The sequence below is a fragment of the Oryzias latipes genome, chromosome 6 (genome assembly GCF_053564925.1).
Source record: "Oryzias latipes strain Hd-rR chromosome 6, Olatipes_Hd-rR_3.1".
NCBI lineage: Eukaryota > Metazoa > Chordata > Actinopteri > Beloniformes > Adrianichthyidae > Oryzias > Oryzias latipes.
The window spans coordinates 7,814,091-7,833,550 of NC_136242.1; the positions used below are offsets into that span (position 1 = coordinate 7,814,091).

A 19,460-nucleotide genomic window follows, 5' to 3' on the forward strand; every position below is an offset into this window, starting at 1 on the left:
TTTTTGAGAACAACATTAAGTCTATTGTAAAGGTGAGAAATGAGACAGTCAAGATTTAGTAAACATTGGGTTTCGTTTGAGACTAAACAGCCTTGAACAGTCAAGCAGGATTAGTGTTTACAACACACAAGCCTGAGAATGATGACAGAGAGAGACCATTGTAGGAAGAGCTTAAACAATCATTTGAAGTATAACGGAATTTTCTCCAAAAATCACAGGATGCTAATGCTTCAACCTTTCCTGTAGCAAGACTCCTTAATGGTACATTTTCATTGTTCAGAACAAGAACTACATCCAAACAGCAGATGGCGGCACTGTGCCCATTTAACTACATCATAGTCAAATGACTCCATTCAAAAAGTCCCATTGAAGTTTACAACACTAAGCCACTTCATATTAAATTATCTCTGCGCTATTCACCACAAATTGTGTCAAGACAAATCTTTACCCCTTTGTTCTATCTTAGATGACCCCCCCCCCCCCCCCCTTCCATTGACGTGTTCTCCCTACCATGACAAAGGTGGTTAAAGGTGGAAAGATTTCATGTAATCCATGGACACCAGTGAAGATCACAAATCATTGAAGAAAAAAGGTTCAGAGCACTGTCTAGTGGGTCTAGATGACCCAACTCCCAACGTTAAAGTGCCTAGGATACCAAAAGGGTTACACATAAAACTTACTAAATATTTTCCTTAGTTTCGTTTTGTTCATTTAGTATTTCCTCACTATAACAAACAACACAAAACAGTGCCTTGTATATATCAGAAATACAATGAAAAAATCAAAGTTCTCTCCTCCAACTCTCAGACTTTTACCTTGTGTGCATCTTCGTGCTTTCATTTATTCTGTTCTGTTTTGTATTGCAATTGTATTAGCATGGTCTGCAAATGTGTACAGATGCAGTGATAGCAAATATCTATGTGTTTGGTTCTTGAATGATCTACTGAATCCCTTGCGATGGCGATGGCTCCTTGCTTATCTCTCAGGGTGACTGTAGGTGTACCATCCATTCCCGGGTCATTCTGTAGTCATCTTTGCCATGTACCTTCTTCAGCTGGCTGTCTGTGAGCATCATGCTCTGCTTCAGCTGTTGAAAGTGCCACTGCTGAGCCAGCTCCTCCACTCAGTAAGAAAACATTGTCTGTAGTTGATGATGATCATCAGGATCTCTGACCCAATCTGCATCTGAGAAACCATGTGTAGTGTTTAAGGTTGGCATTAAACTTTGACACTTTAACACTTATTTACGGTGGCCGACAGAGCTCACACTACATACAAATGTAAAAACGCAACGGCATTAGCCGAAGCGCGACAAAATTACCCGAAGCACAACGGCATTAAGAGACAGCGCAACGGCATTACCCGAAGCGCGACGAAATTACCCGTAGCACGACGACATAACCGCAGCATTAGCATTAAGCTCAGCACAACGGAAATGAGGACTTTTTTTCCTACCAAAAAAAAAAATCAGTTTCAAATTATTCAGCGCTCTTGGGAGCTACGTGATATTTGGACAAGATTAGGGTGTTTTCTTACTAGATTACTTACAAATATACGTTTGTCTAAAAAAATAAATTTACTCAGCTCTCCACAGTGACATCCGTATCTAACGCTCTTTGTCTTTTTTTTTATTAAGACTTTTAAGTCGTAAATTTACTAGGAAAAAACTCGTAAATTTACAACTTTTATCTCGTGAATTTACGATTTAAAATCTCGTACATTTACAAGAAAAAAGTCATCGATTATGTGGAGACTTTTCTGAAGTTTTTTTTCCGGATAGGTTTAAAAAAAACAATGAGATTCTGAGCTTTTTGGCGACTCAAAATCAGATAATTTTCAGAGTAAACCGGTTTTCCGGGGTTCGGTGTCAGTAAAGCGGAGTTTCATATATAAAATAAGGAGCTCAGAGACACATTTGGGTGTAGAGGACCTCTGCAGCCTTTATTTTCCTTTTCATTCACATATCCTGAAGTTCATATGTCACCTTATAACATGAACCTGTCATCCGAACACCAATGCAGAAGTAAACAGTTTTACATACGCCCCCTCCTCCAGATGAAACGTCCCGTTATAACATATAACAATAAAGAGGAATGAAAATAGTCTGTTATATTAGCATTACAACGTTGAAAATGCCAGAAAGTGCTCCTCCTCAGACAGAAGTGTCACACAAACGTAGAGATCTGATCTTTAATGGAGGAAGAAAGGATTCAGGTGGACAGCTGCAGGGACACTGTTGAATCTGCGCGATGACTTCTCTTTTTTTCTTTCTGACCGTGGTCGGAAACGCAGTGGAGATTTTCTCCAGGGCCAAAGACGGATCCTCGTTTGGGGTTCACTTTCCCGTTCGGATCCTCAGCCTCCAGAGCGAGTTAATAAGACAAAATACTTCTTCTGGGGAGGGACACGATCTTTTTATTAAGGTTTTCAGTCCTCGAACACACAATATGTGGAACTGGGTAGCTCGGTCGGTAAGGTGGGAAGCTACCATGCAGGAAACCAGGGTTCAATTCCTGGAGGGGAATGAGCAATGGTACTGGGGGCAATTACCATATCAATGGCGAGCAATTAACATCACCCAGTGAGGGTCCTTAGGCAAGACCCTTAACGCTACTGCCTCCCGAGCGCGGTTTCGGCTGCAGCTCACCGCTCCCCAAGGGGATGGGTCAAATGCGGAGAAAGAATTTCCCTTCGTGGGATAAAATACAGTGTATAAAAAAAAAAAATATATATAGACGCAAACTCTCCCGCTCCGCGCTCTCACCCCCCTCTTTCGCCCGTGCTCTCACACATGCACGCGGGGTCTCCAACACACACGCACCCACGCACACACACACACACACACAGCGCGCGCACACTCCATAACTGTCGCCGTCGGCTTCATCGCCTGCAGAGATCCTGCAAACCACCCATCAAAAAATAAAACATTAATGAATCATAAATCAAGCAAATAAACTTCCAGACATTTGGAACGTTATCAATAAACATTCAGCTCACCTGTTCAACTAAGTTTAGTCGGTTTGCTCTGCTGCTTTGCAGGGTTCACTTGCTGCTGCTGCCCTGTATGCTCACTTCCACTTTAATCTCGTAACAATACAATTTATTTCTCATAAATTTACGGTTTAAAATTTCATAATTTTACTTTTTTTGGTGGCCCTAAAATTCTGTCGTACCGAATAGTTTGAATCTGCCAGGCTTTTATTTTTTCCCCGGAAAAAAAGTCCTCACTTCCGTTGTGCTGAGCTTAATGCTAATGCTGCGGTTATGTCGTCGCGCTTCGGGTAATGCCGTTGCGCTGTCTCTTAATGCCGTTGTGCTTCGGGTAATGCCGTTGCGTTTTTCCATTTGTATGTAGTGTGAGCCCTGTCGGCCACCGTACTTGTTGCTATATCTGGTCGTGTAATCACTGCAGCACTCAGCATACTGCACACTTCCTTATGGAATCGCAGATGTACTGATATCATTCTTTCTTTTTAATTGATGATGGCATCAACAGGAATTCCAACTATTGACTTTAAAAGGGTGAGTGTGAAGTCATCCATTGAAACAGACTTTCTTCTGGTTCCAAATAAATGAAGTTATTTCATTCAGCGTTTTTCCGCATTACAGCCGTTGCCACATTGAAACCAGAAATTGTCAGTAAGCAGTGATTGCAACAGGATTGGCACAGTTCATTGGTACTATCTTACCAAAAGTATTCACTCACCGGCCTTGACTCACACATGAACTGAAGTGCCATCCCATTCCTAACCCATAGAGTTCAATATGATGTTGCTCCACCTTTTTGCAGCTATTTCAGCTTCAACTCTTTTGGGAAGGCTGTCCACAAGGTTGATGAGTGTGTTTCTAGGATTTTTTTTTACCATTCTTCCAAAAGCTCATTGGTGAGGTCACACACTGATGGTGGTGGAGAAAGCCTGGCTCTCAGTCTCTGCTCTAATTCATCCCAAAGGGGTTCTATGGGGTTCATGTCAGGACTCTGTGCAGACCAGTCCAGTTCATCCACACCAGACTCTGTCATCCATGTCTTTATGGACCTTGTTTTATGCTCTGGTGCACAGTCATGTTGGAAGAGGAAGGGGCTGCTCCAAACTGTCCTACAAGGTTGGGAGCATGGAATTGTCCAAAATATTTTGGTATCCTGAAGCATTCAGAGTTCCTTTCACTGGAAGTAAGCGGCCAAGCCCAAGTCCTGAAAAACAACCCCACACCATAATTCCACCTCCACCAAATTTCACACTGCACAATGCCGTCCCAAATGTACCGTTGTCCTGCAACCTCCAAACCCAGACTCGTCCATCAGATTTCCAGATAGAAAAGCCGGATTCATCTATCCAGAGAAGCCGTCTCCACTGCTCCACATTCCAGTGGCGGCTTGCTTTACACCACTACATCCAACGCTTTGCATTGCAGTGATGTGTGGCTTAAATGCAGCTTCTCGGCCATGGAAACCCATTCCATGAAGCTGTCTGCGGTCTGTACTTGGACTAATCTGAAGGTCACATGACGTTTGGAGCTCTGTAGCAACTGACTGTGCAGAAGGTCGGCGACCTCTTTGTTCTTCAGCATCCACTGACCCCTCTCCATCATTTTACGTGGTCTACCACTTGGTGGCTGAATTGCTGTTGTTCCCAAAGTCTTCCATTATGTTATTATTAGGTTTTGTTTGTTATGATAGCTAAAACTAGTAGCTTGTTAGTGCTGTTCTAGGCCCATAGCCTCTTGTATTGTTTTCATTTTTATTTTCGGGAACGGGAACTGCATCCACTGTCAAATTACTTCAATATGACTATTAAATCGCGGCAAGTGATGTAGAATGCATTGTCTCAAAGCTAAATGCCTTGATAAAGAGCACAAATAAAACAGGTTCGTGATTATCCTAAAAGCAACACACTGTGGTCCTTACTGGGTGTCAGCAGAGCTGTGTCTCTGCAGCGTCCTCAGCTGATGTTTTTTTTATGGAATGCAGATGCAAGCAGTGCTCTGAGGCCACAGTGAGAGAGCTGCCCTCACGGGGAGACAAGCTGCTGGATGAGAAGATCATTGCAGAGGGTGAGATCAAATTCTTTTTTTTACACCTGCAACACAGCCTGAGCCTTCTCTAACAACATAAAAAGCCCAGCTGTTCATTACGGAGACAGAAGATGAGGACTTTGATGACTGAAAAAAAATCACAACCAACTCAGTTTTGCTCCTGGTGCCTTTTTAAAACACACTAGCATGCATGTTTTTACCGGTATGCTTTAACGTGCCCGCACCTTAAAACCCGGTGTGCCTTTTTTTGGTGTTAAATACAGAAAAGGCTCCCATAACTGAAACGGCGCCGCAGTTTGTCCGATTGGGCAGTGTCCTGTCTGACATGGTGAAGAGCAGTGTGGTGCCCCACAGGGCACTGTGCACTCTCCCTTCCTGTTCACAGTGTAACTCAGAGTCATGCCATCCTCAGAAATTCTCTGATGACTCTGCGGTTGTCGGCTGCATTAATGGTGGAGGAGGAGTACAGGGAACTTGTGGATACATTCGTGAGGTGGGCTGGAGTAAACCACCTGCTGCTCAATGTGGAAAAGACCAGAGAGATGTTGACGACTTCAGGAAGAAACCACCAGCTTCCCGGCCTCTTAGCATCTTGGGCAGGGATGTGGCAGAGGTAGAGGATAGGCCTGGGCGAAAAATCGATTGAATCAATTAATTCATCACCGCGGTGATCAAAAATCCCACACCGTCACAGCTGTAGTTTATATCTTGTGGGACACACAAAAATTGCGACGATACTGCGGTCTTGGAGAATGTTGCCCTGGGGCTCGTTCAATACCGGGGCTCGGTACCCATCCCTAGGCAAGGGGCACGCTGGAGAACAAGCACTGAAGCGGTTGCTTTGCATATCGCCAAAGACACGGTACCCATACATACCGTGGAGAAGACGGGGTTTATTCATTTAATTAAAGCCTTAGAGCCCAGATATGAGCTGTATTGTTAATCCTTTAGAAAATGGTGCTACTCTCAAGGTGAATGTTTGTCTCCTTTCAGTCTAGACTACAAAGTGTGACTGAAAACAAAGCTGGGACTTTGATTCCAAGAGTGTTCATTTATTTATTATTCATCCCAGAAACGGGGGTTACATTTGTCCTGCGTTTGATTAAACAAAAGCAAAAGTTGTCTGCCGTTTGTACTTATTGCTTTCCTTTAGGGGGGTCGGGAAAAAATCGGAAATCGAATTGGAAAAAATAAAATCGGAGATTTTTAGACCATATCGCCCAGCCCGAGTAAAGAAGTACAAGTACTTGGGAGTAACTATCAACAACAGACTGAGCTGGAAGACCAACAGCACTGCTGAGTTCAAGAAGGCCAGCAGCAGACTCTACTTCCTGAGGAAACTATGGTCTGAAAATACTGTACTTCATTGACTTTGAAAATACATTAAATTGAAATGTTCAACTTTAAAATGTGGGCGGCCGTGGTGCAGCGGTAGGGCGGTCGACCCATGATCATAAGATTACAGGTTCAATTCCGGCCTTGCACACACATGTGTTGAAGTGTCCTTGGGCAAGACACTGAACCCCACCTTGCTTCTGGTGGTAGGTTGGCGCCAGTGTTCGGCAGCGGAGCCGCCATCAGTGTGTGACTGTGTGTGTGACTGTGTGAATGGGTCTGTGACTGTAAAGTGCTTTGGGGCTTCTAGCTAGAAAAGCGCTATATAATTATACACCATTTACCATTTAAAATCAAATTTTTAAAATGTCATAAATGTATTTTTCAGTAATAGGGTCAGTTGGTGTTAATGAGTTTGCTTTTGTGTTCTGCAGCCCTGGGGGTTCAATTGCTGCAGTTCGTATTGTTGATGAAACTACAGCTCCAGGATGCGACCGACACACTGGACGTCTTTCTGTGGAAACACGCTGTAAGTCTAAAATACAGCACACTCTTTACGCACAAAAGCGATCGGGTCATCTTTCTGGAAATGCTGCGTCTTTAAAACTACCAGAACAGGAAAATGCATCGACCTGTACATTTGTTATGAACTAAAAACTCTCAGGGAACATTTGGAATTATCAAAACTTATGCTGTTCAGAATTAAGATGGTGAGAAACAGTCTAAAATCACACAAAATTCAAAATGTTCAATCTTCTGTCATGGATCCACTATTTTATAAATTGTTATTTTGTTATGTTATCACAGTAGACTTTACCCTTTCCCAGTGGCAGAGCTGCAACATTTTTGTTTTTTTTAAGTTGGATGCTTCTTTCAGCATTTGCAATGGTTAAAGGAGCTTGAATTCATGATTTGTTTAATCTTTGTCAATAATGATGTTAATGATGACTTCAAAATGGGCGGGGGCAGCTGCCACCCATTGTCTTCCCCATACTTTCCCCTACATCCACCCCCGCCCTTTCCAAATAATTGAATATCATGGAAAAGTGTATTCATTTCCATAATTTCATTCAAAAAGTAAACTTTCATACAAGACAAATTCAGGGTCTACTGTTGAATTGATTTCAGGCATATATTTGTTCATTTTTACATAAATTGGGGCTCCAGCCCTTAAAACAGACACAGGATTTCAGAAATTAGAATGAATTATAATTAGTAATTATTTCAGTTTTAGCAAAAAGATGAAGACAGAATTTGAATCACATAAAATCCATCAAAAATAAAGTATTTTTAAAATGTCTATCTTCAATACTTTAATAGTGTGGGCAGGGGCCAGGTCCTGCTGGAAAACTAAATCTGCATCTCCATCCCAGATCCTCACCTGAAGGAATCATGAAGTCCTTTAGAACTTTCTGCTAGACTGTTGCAGTGATTTTGGAATAAAGAAAGCAGAGTTTACAACACCAGCGCTGGACATGGCAGCCCAAATCGTGACGGACTGTGGAGATGTCACACTGGACCTCCAGCAGTTTGGGTTCTGCTCCTCACCAGAATTTCTCCAAACCCTTGGACCTTAAATGAAAGACAGACTTTCTTGTCATCAGAAAACAGGACCTTGGACCACTGGCCAAGAGTCCCGTCCTTCTTCTTTATGACCCAGTGGAAACATTTCTTCCCTTGATCCAGGTTCAGAAGTGTCAAACCTGACAGTTGTAGCCCGTCTCCTGAATGCATCTTAATGTGGAGGTTTTTAAAGCTGCTCCTCCACCTCATTCCACTCTTTCTGGAGGTCTGCATGTTCTTGAATCTTGTCCTTTTGATAATCCATTGAAGCCCACGGTTGTCTCTTTTGCTGCTGCATCTTCTGCTGCCCGGCCACTATTACAGACCGGCGTCTAAAGTAACAAGCACCTGTTAGACACGGTGTTTATTGGAGATTGGCGTCAGTTAGAGGCTGGCTACTATTGGAAGATGTAAAGTATGAATGTCCTGGTGATGGGGGGGGGTAGGCGTAGAGTCACGCCTCTGTCAGTCTGCCCCATGGCTGCATCAGTAGTTACCATCACCAAATATGAATGATTAATGGATACATTGTTAGAAATTTGAGTGTTAGAAAAAAACTAATAAAAATCAAATCTATTATTACTGTTATCATTATTATTACCAATTTAGCTGTACGTATTCGTTTAACATCTAAAAGTTGTAGAAAAGAGGTGAAAGGAAGCCTGAAAAATATTTTGGGAGCCTTTGAGTCTGCAGCGCTTCAAAACATGCATGATTATTTTAACTCCTACGCATTTGAAAGGGAAACAGTTTCATAAACTTGATATATGTGTAAGTTTGGAATCATCTTTTAATTAATAGTGACTTAAAGGTTAGATTAGATGTAAGAGGCTTGAAAAAAAAGTGTACCTGTTTGAAGTAGAAATATCAATTTAATATCCATAACATGTTTTAATTATATATTAAACTGTAAATATCTAGATATTTATAGTTTTATTGAAGACTTTTGCCATTTGTAGTGGAATTCTTATCCAATTGTCTCAAGATTTTTACTACAATAGGTAGGTGCCATAAACATTTCAAAATACAAAAGTTATTTTCCCCTTTATGCCTTTAGTTTCATTGGACGTGTTAAAACGTTGCACCTTTATTAAATGCTGTGCTTTTCTCAGCAGTTTTTATCATGTCAGGTCTTTTTGTTACAACAGCTTGTTATGTAGTTAAAGGGATTCCACTATGGAAAGCCAGACTGTTAGGTTGTACTGCTCTGCTTCTCAGTGATATTTAAGGTCTTCTGGTTTCAGTTGTTTTCCGTCAGTGGGAGGATTTGGCTTAATGCGGTTTATGTTTCTCTAGGAGGTGTTCCTGGGTGTGTCGGCCGAGGACGTGGCAATCAGTCAACGGGCACAGAACTGTGTGCATGAAACTTTGGAGTCGCTTTGTCCAACAGAGGGAACGCTAGGTAAGTTCAAGTAGATCAAGGTGTCCTCCCCTCCCCAACTTAAATAGAATTAAAAAAATGTAGTTTCTATAACTGTACATTTGATTAAAAGTAGATAATAGAATGATACATTTACTGAAGCACCTTTTCGTAGAAACTTTAGAATAGTGTAGAACATTTTTGATTCTACAAGCTCTAAAAAAAGTGGGAGATAAAAAATAACATTAGAGTGTAACTAAATAGTAAATCAACTTGTTTTGGCTGTTTACCAGTACAAATGGGGCTTTAAAAGTGCTGACTGTTGGTCTTTGCCAAATCTTAGCCAATTTAGAATAGACGTGTTTAACTCCTGAAATTATAATCTAAAACTGTCTTTGTGCTACCCCCTAGAGGTTGTAGTGTATGGAGTTATTTCAGTCTCAATAATCAGAAATGCACACAACCGGTTTTACAAATACACACGATCCGATTCACAAATGTCATTCTATGCAAACGTGAAAAATAAATTCGGAAATACAAACCCTGTGTTTCACAAACACACAGATTGTGTTTCACACATGCACACTAAATGTTTTACAAATGCACAATAAGTGTTTCTCACAAATGTGCACACTGTCTTTCACAAAAACATTTTAGAAATTCACAATAAATGTATCAGAAATGCACAGTAGGTGCTTCACAAACATGATTTTTAGGTACACATGTGATGTGAACTCACAGATCATTCGAATTGCAGAATGTGCATTCAAAATCCCGTTCTCGTTTGTGAATCTCCCCGTGTGTGTGAGAGATTTTTCTACGGTGAATATTGAGACTCATCTGACGGAGCGGGTCAACTAATGTCACCATTGGCTAGTGAATCTGTCAATCAAACTCATCGGCAAAGCAGGCGGGTTCGCTTTTAGCCAATCGAATGGCCCCTTACACTCTTCACTCTCAACTGACGAGGGAGGGAGCTGTTCAGCACAGCAGTTGGGAGGACGCGGGCGGCAAACATGGCGGAGAGTTCTTCCGAACGGGATCAGTCTCAGCCCGTAAGTAATGCATTTATTTGATTATTATTCCCTCGTTGTACGTCCTGTAATGTTATTGAATACTAAGTTGAAGCGTTCTCCTTAGCCAAGTGACATGTGTGAATGCTTTATAAACATTTCAGCCGAGTCGTTAGCAGAGTACCCCCACCGCTAATTAGCTTAGCTTTGCTTTGCCTGTGCGGTCATATTTTTTTTAATGGTTTTAAAGCGGGGGAGGACTTATGGTTTTGTCAAGTTTTACCAGCTCTTCACACAACACGAGTAACTACAACCAACCAGGGGCCTCGAAACTAGCCGGCTTTCGACTCAAGTTGTGTCTGCCGCCCTTTGTGGGTGAACTTCAAGCCGGTTTCGGTTCAAGCTAGCGTCTGTAGCCAATGATCTGTAGGTTCTACCATGATTCAGATAGAACTAAGGGGAAAAGCATGCCGGATTTACAGCAGCACAGAAAGTTTAATAAAAAGTATTGATTTAGAGACGGGGATTTGTTTAAACACTGATGCTATGCTATGCTAACTAGTCAGCTGTTCCGTGTGCTGCCTTTATGTAAACGCGATCCGGGTTAAAGTTAGACACAGTCTTTTCACAACCCAGACTTTAAGATGGGGTGGATTGTGCAACAAAGTTAATTCATATGACATTCATGAAAACGACATTTTTTAAATATAACAGACGTGAATCCACTGTTGAATGAAAGAAGCCTCATTAAGTTTCTAACGTTAGAACCCGTATTGTGCTGACCAGCCCTGTGAGATTGTGTCAGAGTGACAGCCACTAAATTCCCCGTATCTTTACTTCCAATGACGAAATGACAAGAATCCCAAACATTATGTTTTTAGGCTGTTTTGTAGTCGATAAGTACAAAGTAGTCACAGAAAGGGTGGATGGGAGAAATATGCTGTCAACAGTGATTTGAGTAGAAGTTACTGTAAATATTACACACAGGCTTCCTGTGATCAGTGTCTTGTCTCTGATTGTTTATTTTTAACTCTGTTCTTTACTACAAGCTCAAGTTATCATAGCAAGAGTGTTTTAAAAAATTCCCCTTTCAAATATTTGAAAATGATGTAATTTAAGATCAGACAGCTAAATGATCTAATCCATGTTTGTCGTGTTTTTATTTATTCTCCAGGAATTACTGAAGCGTTACAGCGTGACAATCTTTTGTTCCTCCTGACATCAGGCAATACAACTCTCTGGCAGGGCATCTTACAAGTAATTTCTTTTAATTTTACCCACTGATTTTCCAATTATTTACCTTTTTTTATCAATCTTTTTATTTTGTGATATTTCTATTTGTAATGCATGTGTGTTTATGTGTTTTTTTAAGATGGCCATTTTTAAAAAATGTCCTCAGGGATTATTAAATACCCTTCTATTTCATATTTTATCATCCTATTGTATTACTGTTTTACCTATCAATTGGGAATTTAGCATTTTTGCCCCTGTAAATATCTGTCAGTTGAAAGTATTTGTACTTGTATTCCATAGATCTTACCTGAAGATAGCAGACAACAACTGTGCAGACTTGGCCTTCTTCAGTGACGCTGTGAACGTTTATGGCTTTCCTCTGAGGTATTCATGTTATTCATAAAGAAATATTTCATTCACATATCAGGCAGTATAAGCACTTGGTTATTTGTACAAAAATAAAATAACTTTTTTAGACTCCTCTGAAAACAAAGGCAACTCTAAAACTTTCCCCTCATGAATAACATTTTACCCCCCCTTAACAGTCTCTCTCACCTCATTTTTTTCCACAGTGATACATGTAACCCACTCCTGCAATTTATCTAACCTAGAAATTCTACTTATTGGCATCATACATAAGAACATTACATTTTAAATTGATGTGTACCGTATTGGCGATGCATTTGTAATCATGTGTTTGAGACATGATTTTCATGTTATTGTCAGGGTGAGAGGAGATCACGGAGGAGAAAATGTGGGCATAGCCGAGTTAATGCTCACAGTACGTACAACTGACACAAACGGCTTCATTGTGGGAAAAGTGTACACACAATCAACGGTGAGTTGAACCTAGTTTTAGACGCTTTAATATATACATAAAAGTGAATGATGTATTAAAAATAAATCTGACAATATAATATTTCTTTTTGCTTTTTTCCAAATACAGGATTGAGCTCCTCTGGTGTGATGTCTTCATGACTGTTACTGGTTTATATTACAACATCCTGCACTCTCCTGAGGACCAAGACTTGCGCAATATCAGTAACATCACGTATTCTGCTGCCACTATATTTTCCTACCACGCATTCAGGCCAGTTTGGATGTGTTTAGTGACGCGTGGGACAGCCATCCAATCAGGACGGAGCAAAGCATGACACCAAATCAGCTGTGGCAGTTGGGCTTGACCCAGAACCCTGTTTCTGATCCCCGGGTAAGTGCTTTATTTCAGTGTTTTTCAACCTTTGTTCTCTTGTTCCACGGTCTGACACCGGAATCTGTGGAAAGTTACACCGCTAAAGACGAGCTTTAGCTGGTATTTTTGTTAGAACTGAGAGACTTTACCAGCAGAATTAAGAACAAGGAAGTGAAGACTTTAACCACTTCTGATTGTCAGACTGATGACATGTGATTAAGCCTTCAAGAATGATTGGCGGAGACAGTTAAAGGGGCGGGACTTTTCCTTACACAGTTATAGCTGCAGCTAAATCGCGGCACCGTCAACCTTATCAAAATGTATTTTATAGAATTAAATAAACACAAAGAAAAAGTCATTTTAAGATCTCTCATATTCTTAACTACTCAGTGTTTTATCAGTGCCTGTTTGGATGAACAAAGAGCTGATTTCCTGGAGATGGGAAATGGTTTTAGATCAGTGAAGTAGGGCAATTCCCCACGGCACACTTGACCATCTCCCACGGCACACTATTGTGCCGCGGCACACACACTGGTTGAAAAACACTGCTTTATTTAATCTCACTGTACTGGACAACTGATTTGTGTGCAGTTCGACTAAAGTGGAAAGTATCAAGAACAGTATGATGAAATCACAATGACTACAAGGAATTTTCATCAAAAATGAATGAAAAGTATTATTGTTGTGTGGTGCAAACAATTTCCCTAAATTGTTTGTTTGTAGGAAGAATAGCACATCTGCAAGTTCAAAATGCATCACAATGCATGGCATTATGAGCCATCAGATGTACTAATGTCACTACTTTGTTAAGGATCACTTATTTGCAAATTATAATCAGTTATGGAGATATGAGGTCTGCCTGCCAGCAACAATATAAGTTATTATTAGTGGGTCTCTGTTCCTACATAATCTAAAACACACAAAAAAAAACAGTGCTGTTCATAAACAGTATCTTTTTTTTTTTGTCAGGGTATGCTGGTTCCAGAGATTGAATGGGAGGAGAGTGGATCCATGACTGAACCTCATCCTGGGATCAATGTCCTGGTATGGGACAGTCCTCTTTTGGGTCCACAAATGTTGGAACTGCAAGACGACATCAACCCATTGTGTAATTCAGACCGTTTGGGAGTGGAATTACATCTTTACTGTCCCGTTTGTTTAGAACTTAATTTAGGCGACATAATTACATACAGAAGAAGAGAGACTGAGGGGAGGAAGACAGAGTTCAAAACAATACTGCTGTATTGTTCAAGGGACTTCATTGTATGTAAGGAAGTTATGAAAATTAGTTCCAGTTTAAATAAAATTCAAATCAGTAGAGATCCCACATTTGCTTAAATTTTGATGTTTTAATCTGTCCATGTTTTCTCTGAATTTTACTCTGCAATAAAGGGTGAATGTTTGCACTTTGTTGTTCTATGACCATCTTTTGTTGTGTAGTATTTAACCAGCTATAAAACCCAGAGAGATGAGGATCTTTTTTGCAAGGGTGACCTGGCCAAGAGGTGTATATGTATATGGTTACAATATAAAATCAATGACATTTGAGTTATTAAAAAAATAAAATTAAGGTCCAGCAAAGTGACTTCGGGCTGAGCAGGGGAGGTGTATTGGGTATCTGTGATTGACAGTGAGATGAACTTGAGGTAATGTAGTCCCACTGCGTGGTACGGAGCAAAGTGATGCCAGTTTCTCCACAAAACCTTCTGTGGAAGTTGCAGATTTTTCTCCTCCACCTTCATACGATCCAAACCGTGTCTGAGTGTTGAAATGACGCTAGCATGAAAGCTAAGAGAATAACGTACAAACAATCCCGAGTGAAACGTTCATTGTAAATCCCATGACCAGTACAGAGTTCGATGGATTCAATGTCAACTGCATTCAACCACTGTTGCCTTGCTCCCAGGTCCACTGAAAAGTTGCACAAGCCAGTAATTTTTGACAACCGAAGGCAATAAACCGACAAGCCATGCTAGGGCTAACACGCTAACGACCGACTGGTACAGAATCAAACATGGGCGGAGCTTTTGCCACCTGCAGAAAGCGTAGAGAAAGTGTAAGGGGCCATACGATTGGCTAAAAGCGAACCCGCCTGCTTTGCCGATGAGTTTGATTGACAGATTCACTAGCCAATGGTGAGATTAGTCGACCCGCTCCGTCAGATGAGTCTCAATATTCACCGTAGAAAAATCTCTCACACACACGGGGAGATTCACAAACGAGAACGGGATTTTGAATGCACAGTCTGCAATTCGAATGATCTGTGAGTTCACATCACATGTGTACCTAAAAATCACGTTTGTGAAGCACTTACTGTGCATTTCTGATATATTTATTGTGAATTTCTAAAATGTTTTTGTGAAAAACAGTGTGCACATTTGTGAGAAACACTCATTGTGCATTTGTAAAACATTTAGTGTGCATGTGTGAAACACAATGTGTGTGTTTGTGAAACACAGGGTGTGTATTTCCGAACTTATTTTTCACGTTTGCATAAAATGACATTTGTGAATCGGAGCGTGTGTATTTGTGAAACCGGTTGTGTGCATTTCTGATTATTGAGACTGAAATAACTCCATAGTAGTGAGGTAGTAAAGTTGAATTTCATGATTCATCAGCTCATGTAAGTTCCACGTAATTTCACCTCATGCTCTGCAACTTCAGCATAAAAGCCCCGCCCATCTGCAAACCCTCAGCTGCGCCGGCAGCCCTGCTGTCGGGCTTCGCTGAGGCAGCGTCTTGAGCCAGCGACTCAAGGAAATAAGGTTCTGGACCATGAGCACCTGCTTTAGGAGAAGGTGGAGGAGACAAATCTTTAACCTGTTTTGTGGTGAAACTAGCATCACTTTGCTCTGTATCACCCTCCATCATTGAATAGGAAGCATGACTGTACGTTACCTCAAAATAACCTCACTGTCATTGTCAAACACAGTTCCAGAACACACACCCCCCACCACTTGGCAAAGTTTCTTAGCCAAGTGGAAAAGGCCCAGCCAGGAGACAGAAGAGGAGCCTTCAACTTCCAAAAAAAAGAAAGCTACATTTAATAGACAGTACTTCCTTTTTGCACCATGAGTGTGGAAAGGGGAGAGGATGATGACACCTGTGCGATGTACAATGTCATGCGTATGAAACCAAAACCTCAGAGTTCGTCCTGTCACGTCTCTGGTCCTCCTTAACCGTAGCTTTGCAACAATAATCGTCCGCCGCATCTTTAAGACCGGTCCGTGAAAACGTCCCAGAATCCAACCAGAGCTCTTTGCCAGTTGCTCTTGCTCCATCCTCTTCCTGTTGCTGTCAGTGCATCCACTTCTTCTACAGGATGCCTGTGTTAGTCGTCCAGTCCAGTCTGTCATTGGGGTGAACACCCAGATACACTGACCAAAAATATAATTGCAACACTTTTCTTATTACTCCCATTTTTTATGGTATGAACTGAACGATGTGAAATATTTTCCACATACACAAAATAACCAGTTCTCTGAAATATTCTTCACAAATCTGTCTAAATCTGTGATAGTGAGCACTTCTCCTTTGCCAAGACAATCCATCCCACCTCACAGGTGTGCCATATCAAGATGCTGATTAGACAGCATGATTATTGCACAGGTGTGCCTTAGACTGGCCACAAGAAAAGGCCACTCTGAAATCTTCAGCTTTGTTTTATTGAGGGGGTCGGGGGACTCAGACAACCAGTCAGTATCTGGTGCGACCACCATTTGCCCCATCTTTGAGTTCATACCATAAACAATGGGAGCAATAACAAAAGTGTTGCGTTTATATTTTTGGTCAGTGTATTTACAAGACTCCACTGTCTCAATGTCTTTTCCCTGGATGTTGATGTGACTTCCCTCTGAAGTCAACAATCATCTTCTTCGTCTTGCTGACGTTAATACTGAGCACGTCTGAAGCTAGGGAAAGTGCTGACACTGACTGTTCAACATCAGGGGAGGAGGGCTGCTGATGGACAGCCAATGTTTCATGGGGCATTTGTGGGGGCTAACTACAGACTCAAAGTCAGATCTGTAAAAAAAAAAGTCATTAGCCCACATCCACTGCTCCTCTCTTGTCCTTCAAGTGGCCAATGATTTTCGTCATGTAGCTCCAGACTTCTCAAACATTTCCCTTCTGAAACTGTTCTTCCGTTATGATCCTAAAACAGTTTTTGCATCCCCGTATCTTAATTCTAAGATCTTTTTAACTGCTCTCAGTTACTGGATCTGAAAGCTCTTTTCTTCTTGTTTAGCATTGTCTTCAGTTCTGGGTAACACCTTACTTGTTGTTGAAGAAGCACCTTACCTTCTTGGTTGGTACAGTGTTCTTCACAAAGAAGTTGATATAATCCATGATGTAGTAGGTAACAGGGTCATTCTCCTCACCATCACTCGTTAGACCACAACCTGACCTCTTCACCAAGGGGATGTAGGTGGGGTGATAGATCTTGAAAAACTCTCGTCTCTGAGCTTCATTGTTTTGTTCACTAATTCCACGGTCTGACACCGGATTCTGTGGAAAACTACACCGCTAAAGACGAGCTTTAGCTGGTATTTTTGTTAGAACTGAGCGACTTTATGAGCACAATCAGAACAAGGAAGTGAAGACTTTAACCACTTCTGGTTGGTCAGACTGATGACGTGATATTAAGCCTCCAAGAATGATTGGTGGAGAAAGTTAAAGGGGCGGGACTTTTCCGAAAACAGCTGACGTTAAGGCTAAATCGCGGTACCATCATTCTTATCAAAATGTCTTTAATAGAATCTAATAAACACAAAGAAAAAAGTATTTTATGATCTTTCATATTCCTAACTACTCAGTGTTTTATCAGGGCCTGTTTGGATGAACAAAGAGCTGATATCCTGGAGATGGTCAATGTTTTTAGATCAAATAATTTGGGCAATTTACCATGGCACACCTGACCATCTCCCACAGCACGTGCCGTGACACACTGGTTGAAAAACACTGCTCTAACATAACCGGTGCAACGGTAGGGGCGAGCAATATCAGAGCTGTCCAGCTATCAGTTTTGAGCCAGATGCCAGCTCAAATGAGAAAAACAAAGAAGTACATGCGTCTACAAAAGGATGCATAGGAATGGAGTGGGGCAGGTATCCTGTGGCCTGCCAACTGTAGCACCTCTGTAAAAGCTTTAGGCTTTTTCAAATGGCATTTTTTGTGTGCTCCTCACACAATTAGAATAAAGAAATACTCAGAAACAAAATATTAAGCTTAATTTCCTTTATAGGTCATCCATCAAGAAAAAAATGCCACAAGAACATGTTAAAAGCACCAAAAACAACATTTTTATTGGAGTGTCTTTAATGTACCATAGATCACAATTCCCACTTCTCTTATTTCTCCCCTTCATGTTCTGGTCCCTTCTCACCACTTGAAAACCATTCTGAGTTAAGTCCTTGAGCTTAAGTGTTGACTCGGGGTCGAGTGAGGTCGGCCAAGGATCGAAGGATCGGCGGCTCGCCCCCAGTCACCTCCTGTGTCCCTGGGCACTTAACCCCCCCACTGCTGCTGCCCATCAACTCATTAGCCTGCAGCCTTTTTCAGGATCCCTCACCCTTCAGCCGAAGTCAGTCCGTCTGCTTCATGCGAGATTACCACCAGCTCCACCTCCACCATTGGTCATCAATTGCCACTCATCAGAACACCAAGTCAGGCTCCACTCTTCAGTCATCCATACTCCCACCTGACCGGTGGCTTTCCGTCCAAGCTACGAACCATTCAAGCCAGAACTCTCCACCAACACTGGGACTCAATAAAAACCTGTTAATTCATCCACCTTCTGTTCTGTCCTGCTCCTGGGTCCAGCCTCGTTTACCATAACAACGTGGCTCCACGCAGCCAGGCAGCCACGCCTAAGGGCAGCTGTGGCTACATCAGTAGTTACCATCACCTAGTATGAATGAGGAATGAATGAATAATGGAGACATTGTAAGCGCTTTGAGCCTCTGGAAAAGTTTTAAAATTGTACTGAATTAATTTGAAGTGAGAGTTGGATATTAACTACATGCAGATGTGCCGCCAATCTTTGGCTACTTTAAAATATATTACACTTAATAATTGGACATAAATCTAACTGGACTTCTCCGTTTTAGTTGAAGACCCCTGCTCTAAAGCAGGATACGTCAGAACAAAATACTAGCAATATTTTGAAGAACTTCACAACCATTAACATGAAAAAAACAAACATATTTTGATTTATTGATCTTTAGTTACGTTATGAGACAGAGCCTGAGTTACTTAAACCAAGTTAATTCTGTGATGGTGCTATTATTGCATTTCATATTGACATTTGGCAGAACAGAAAGAAAGTCTGGGTATAATCTGCTTGCTTGGTTATCATTCAACAAACTGTTCCTATAACTTCATAAATGTCGCCAAAAGCATGACTGACAAAACGAGCTGTCCATCCACACACACTCCCTCATGTCGTGCCACCTGTCATCTCACCACCAACAGTTTCAAAACACACGGTCATTATTACTACGTTTTCATTTCACCCCCGGACAGACTAGAAATATGCTTTCGACTAACTATGTGGATTTTCTTTCCAAATCTGATTCTCGTTTTCCAACCCTATAACAAAGCGCTAAAACAGCTACTAGTAAGCTTAGCAGCAGTCAGGACCAGATATCAGCTCCATTTGGAATTTTAAGTTTATTATTTTTTCACATACAGAAATACAATGGTTTTATTTAAGAAAATATTGCTCTGAAAT

The 19,460-nt window shown here is 41.3% G+C and overlaps 2 protein-coding genes across 6 annotated transcripts in view; both read left to right on the forward strand.

Annotated features, from left to right (window-relative positions):
* The window catches only part of pot1 (protection of telomeres 1 homolog), a 51,678-nt gene that overhangs the window by 27,949 nt on the left and 4,269 nt on the right, over positions 1-19,460 (forward strand). For all 4 annotated transcript variants that reach the window (XM_078948346.1, XM_023955552.2, XM_023955554.2 and 1 more), the window contains exons 17-19: positions 4,970-5,052; positions 6,804-6,898; positions 9,229-9,334. In XM_078948346.1, the coding sequence (XP_078804472.1) occupies positions 4,970-5,052; positions 6,804-6,898; positions 9,229-9,334 (284 nt within the window). The remainder of the gene's footprint in view (positions 1-4,969; positions 5,053-6,803; positions 6,899-9,228; positions 9,335-19,460) is intronic.
* LOC144992410 (uncharacterized) lies at positions 10,089-14,136 on the forward strand. 2 transcript variants are annotated; one of them, XR_013656327.1, is made up of 6 exons: positions 10,102-10,347; positions 11,480-11,562; positions 11,839-11,922; positions 12,265-12,376; positions 12,485-12,748; positions 13,700-14,136. XR_013656327.1 is itself a non-coding variant. In XM_078948349.1 (5 exons), exons 1-5 carry the CDS (start codon positions 10,227-10,229, stop codon positions 12,488-12,490), a joined length of 393 nt encoding a protein of 130 aa, XP_078804475.1. In that variant the 5' UTR covers positions 10,089-10,226; the 3' UTR covers positions 12,491-12,680. The 2 variants fall into 2 exon arrangements, 1 of the variants encoding a protein (XP_078804475.1); XM_078948349.1 differs by lacking the exon at positions 13,700-14,136 and having other exon boundaries at positions 10,089-10,347; positions 11,852-11,922; positions 12,485-12,680.

What these genes read in the sequence shown, in the direction of transcription:
- LOC144992410 (XM_078948349.1), top strand. Translation starts at nt 10,227, where the DNA reads ATGGCCCCTTACACTCTTCACTCTCAACTGACGAGGGAGGGAGCTGTT. An exon ending in AACGGGATCAGTCTCAGCCC is followed by an intron (nt 10,348 to 11,479) that starts GTAAGTAATGCA and finishes TTTATTCTCCAG; the next exon opens with GAATTACTGAAGCGTTACAG. An exon ending in GTTTATGGCTTTCCTCTGAG is followed by an intron (nt 11,923 to 12,264) that starts GTATTCATGTTA and finishes TGTTATTGTCAG; the next exon opens with GGTGAGAGGAGATCACGGAG.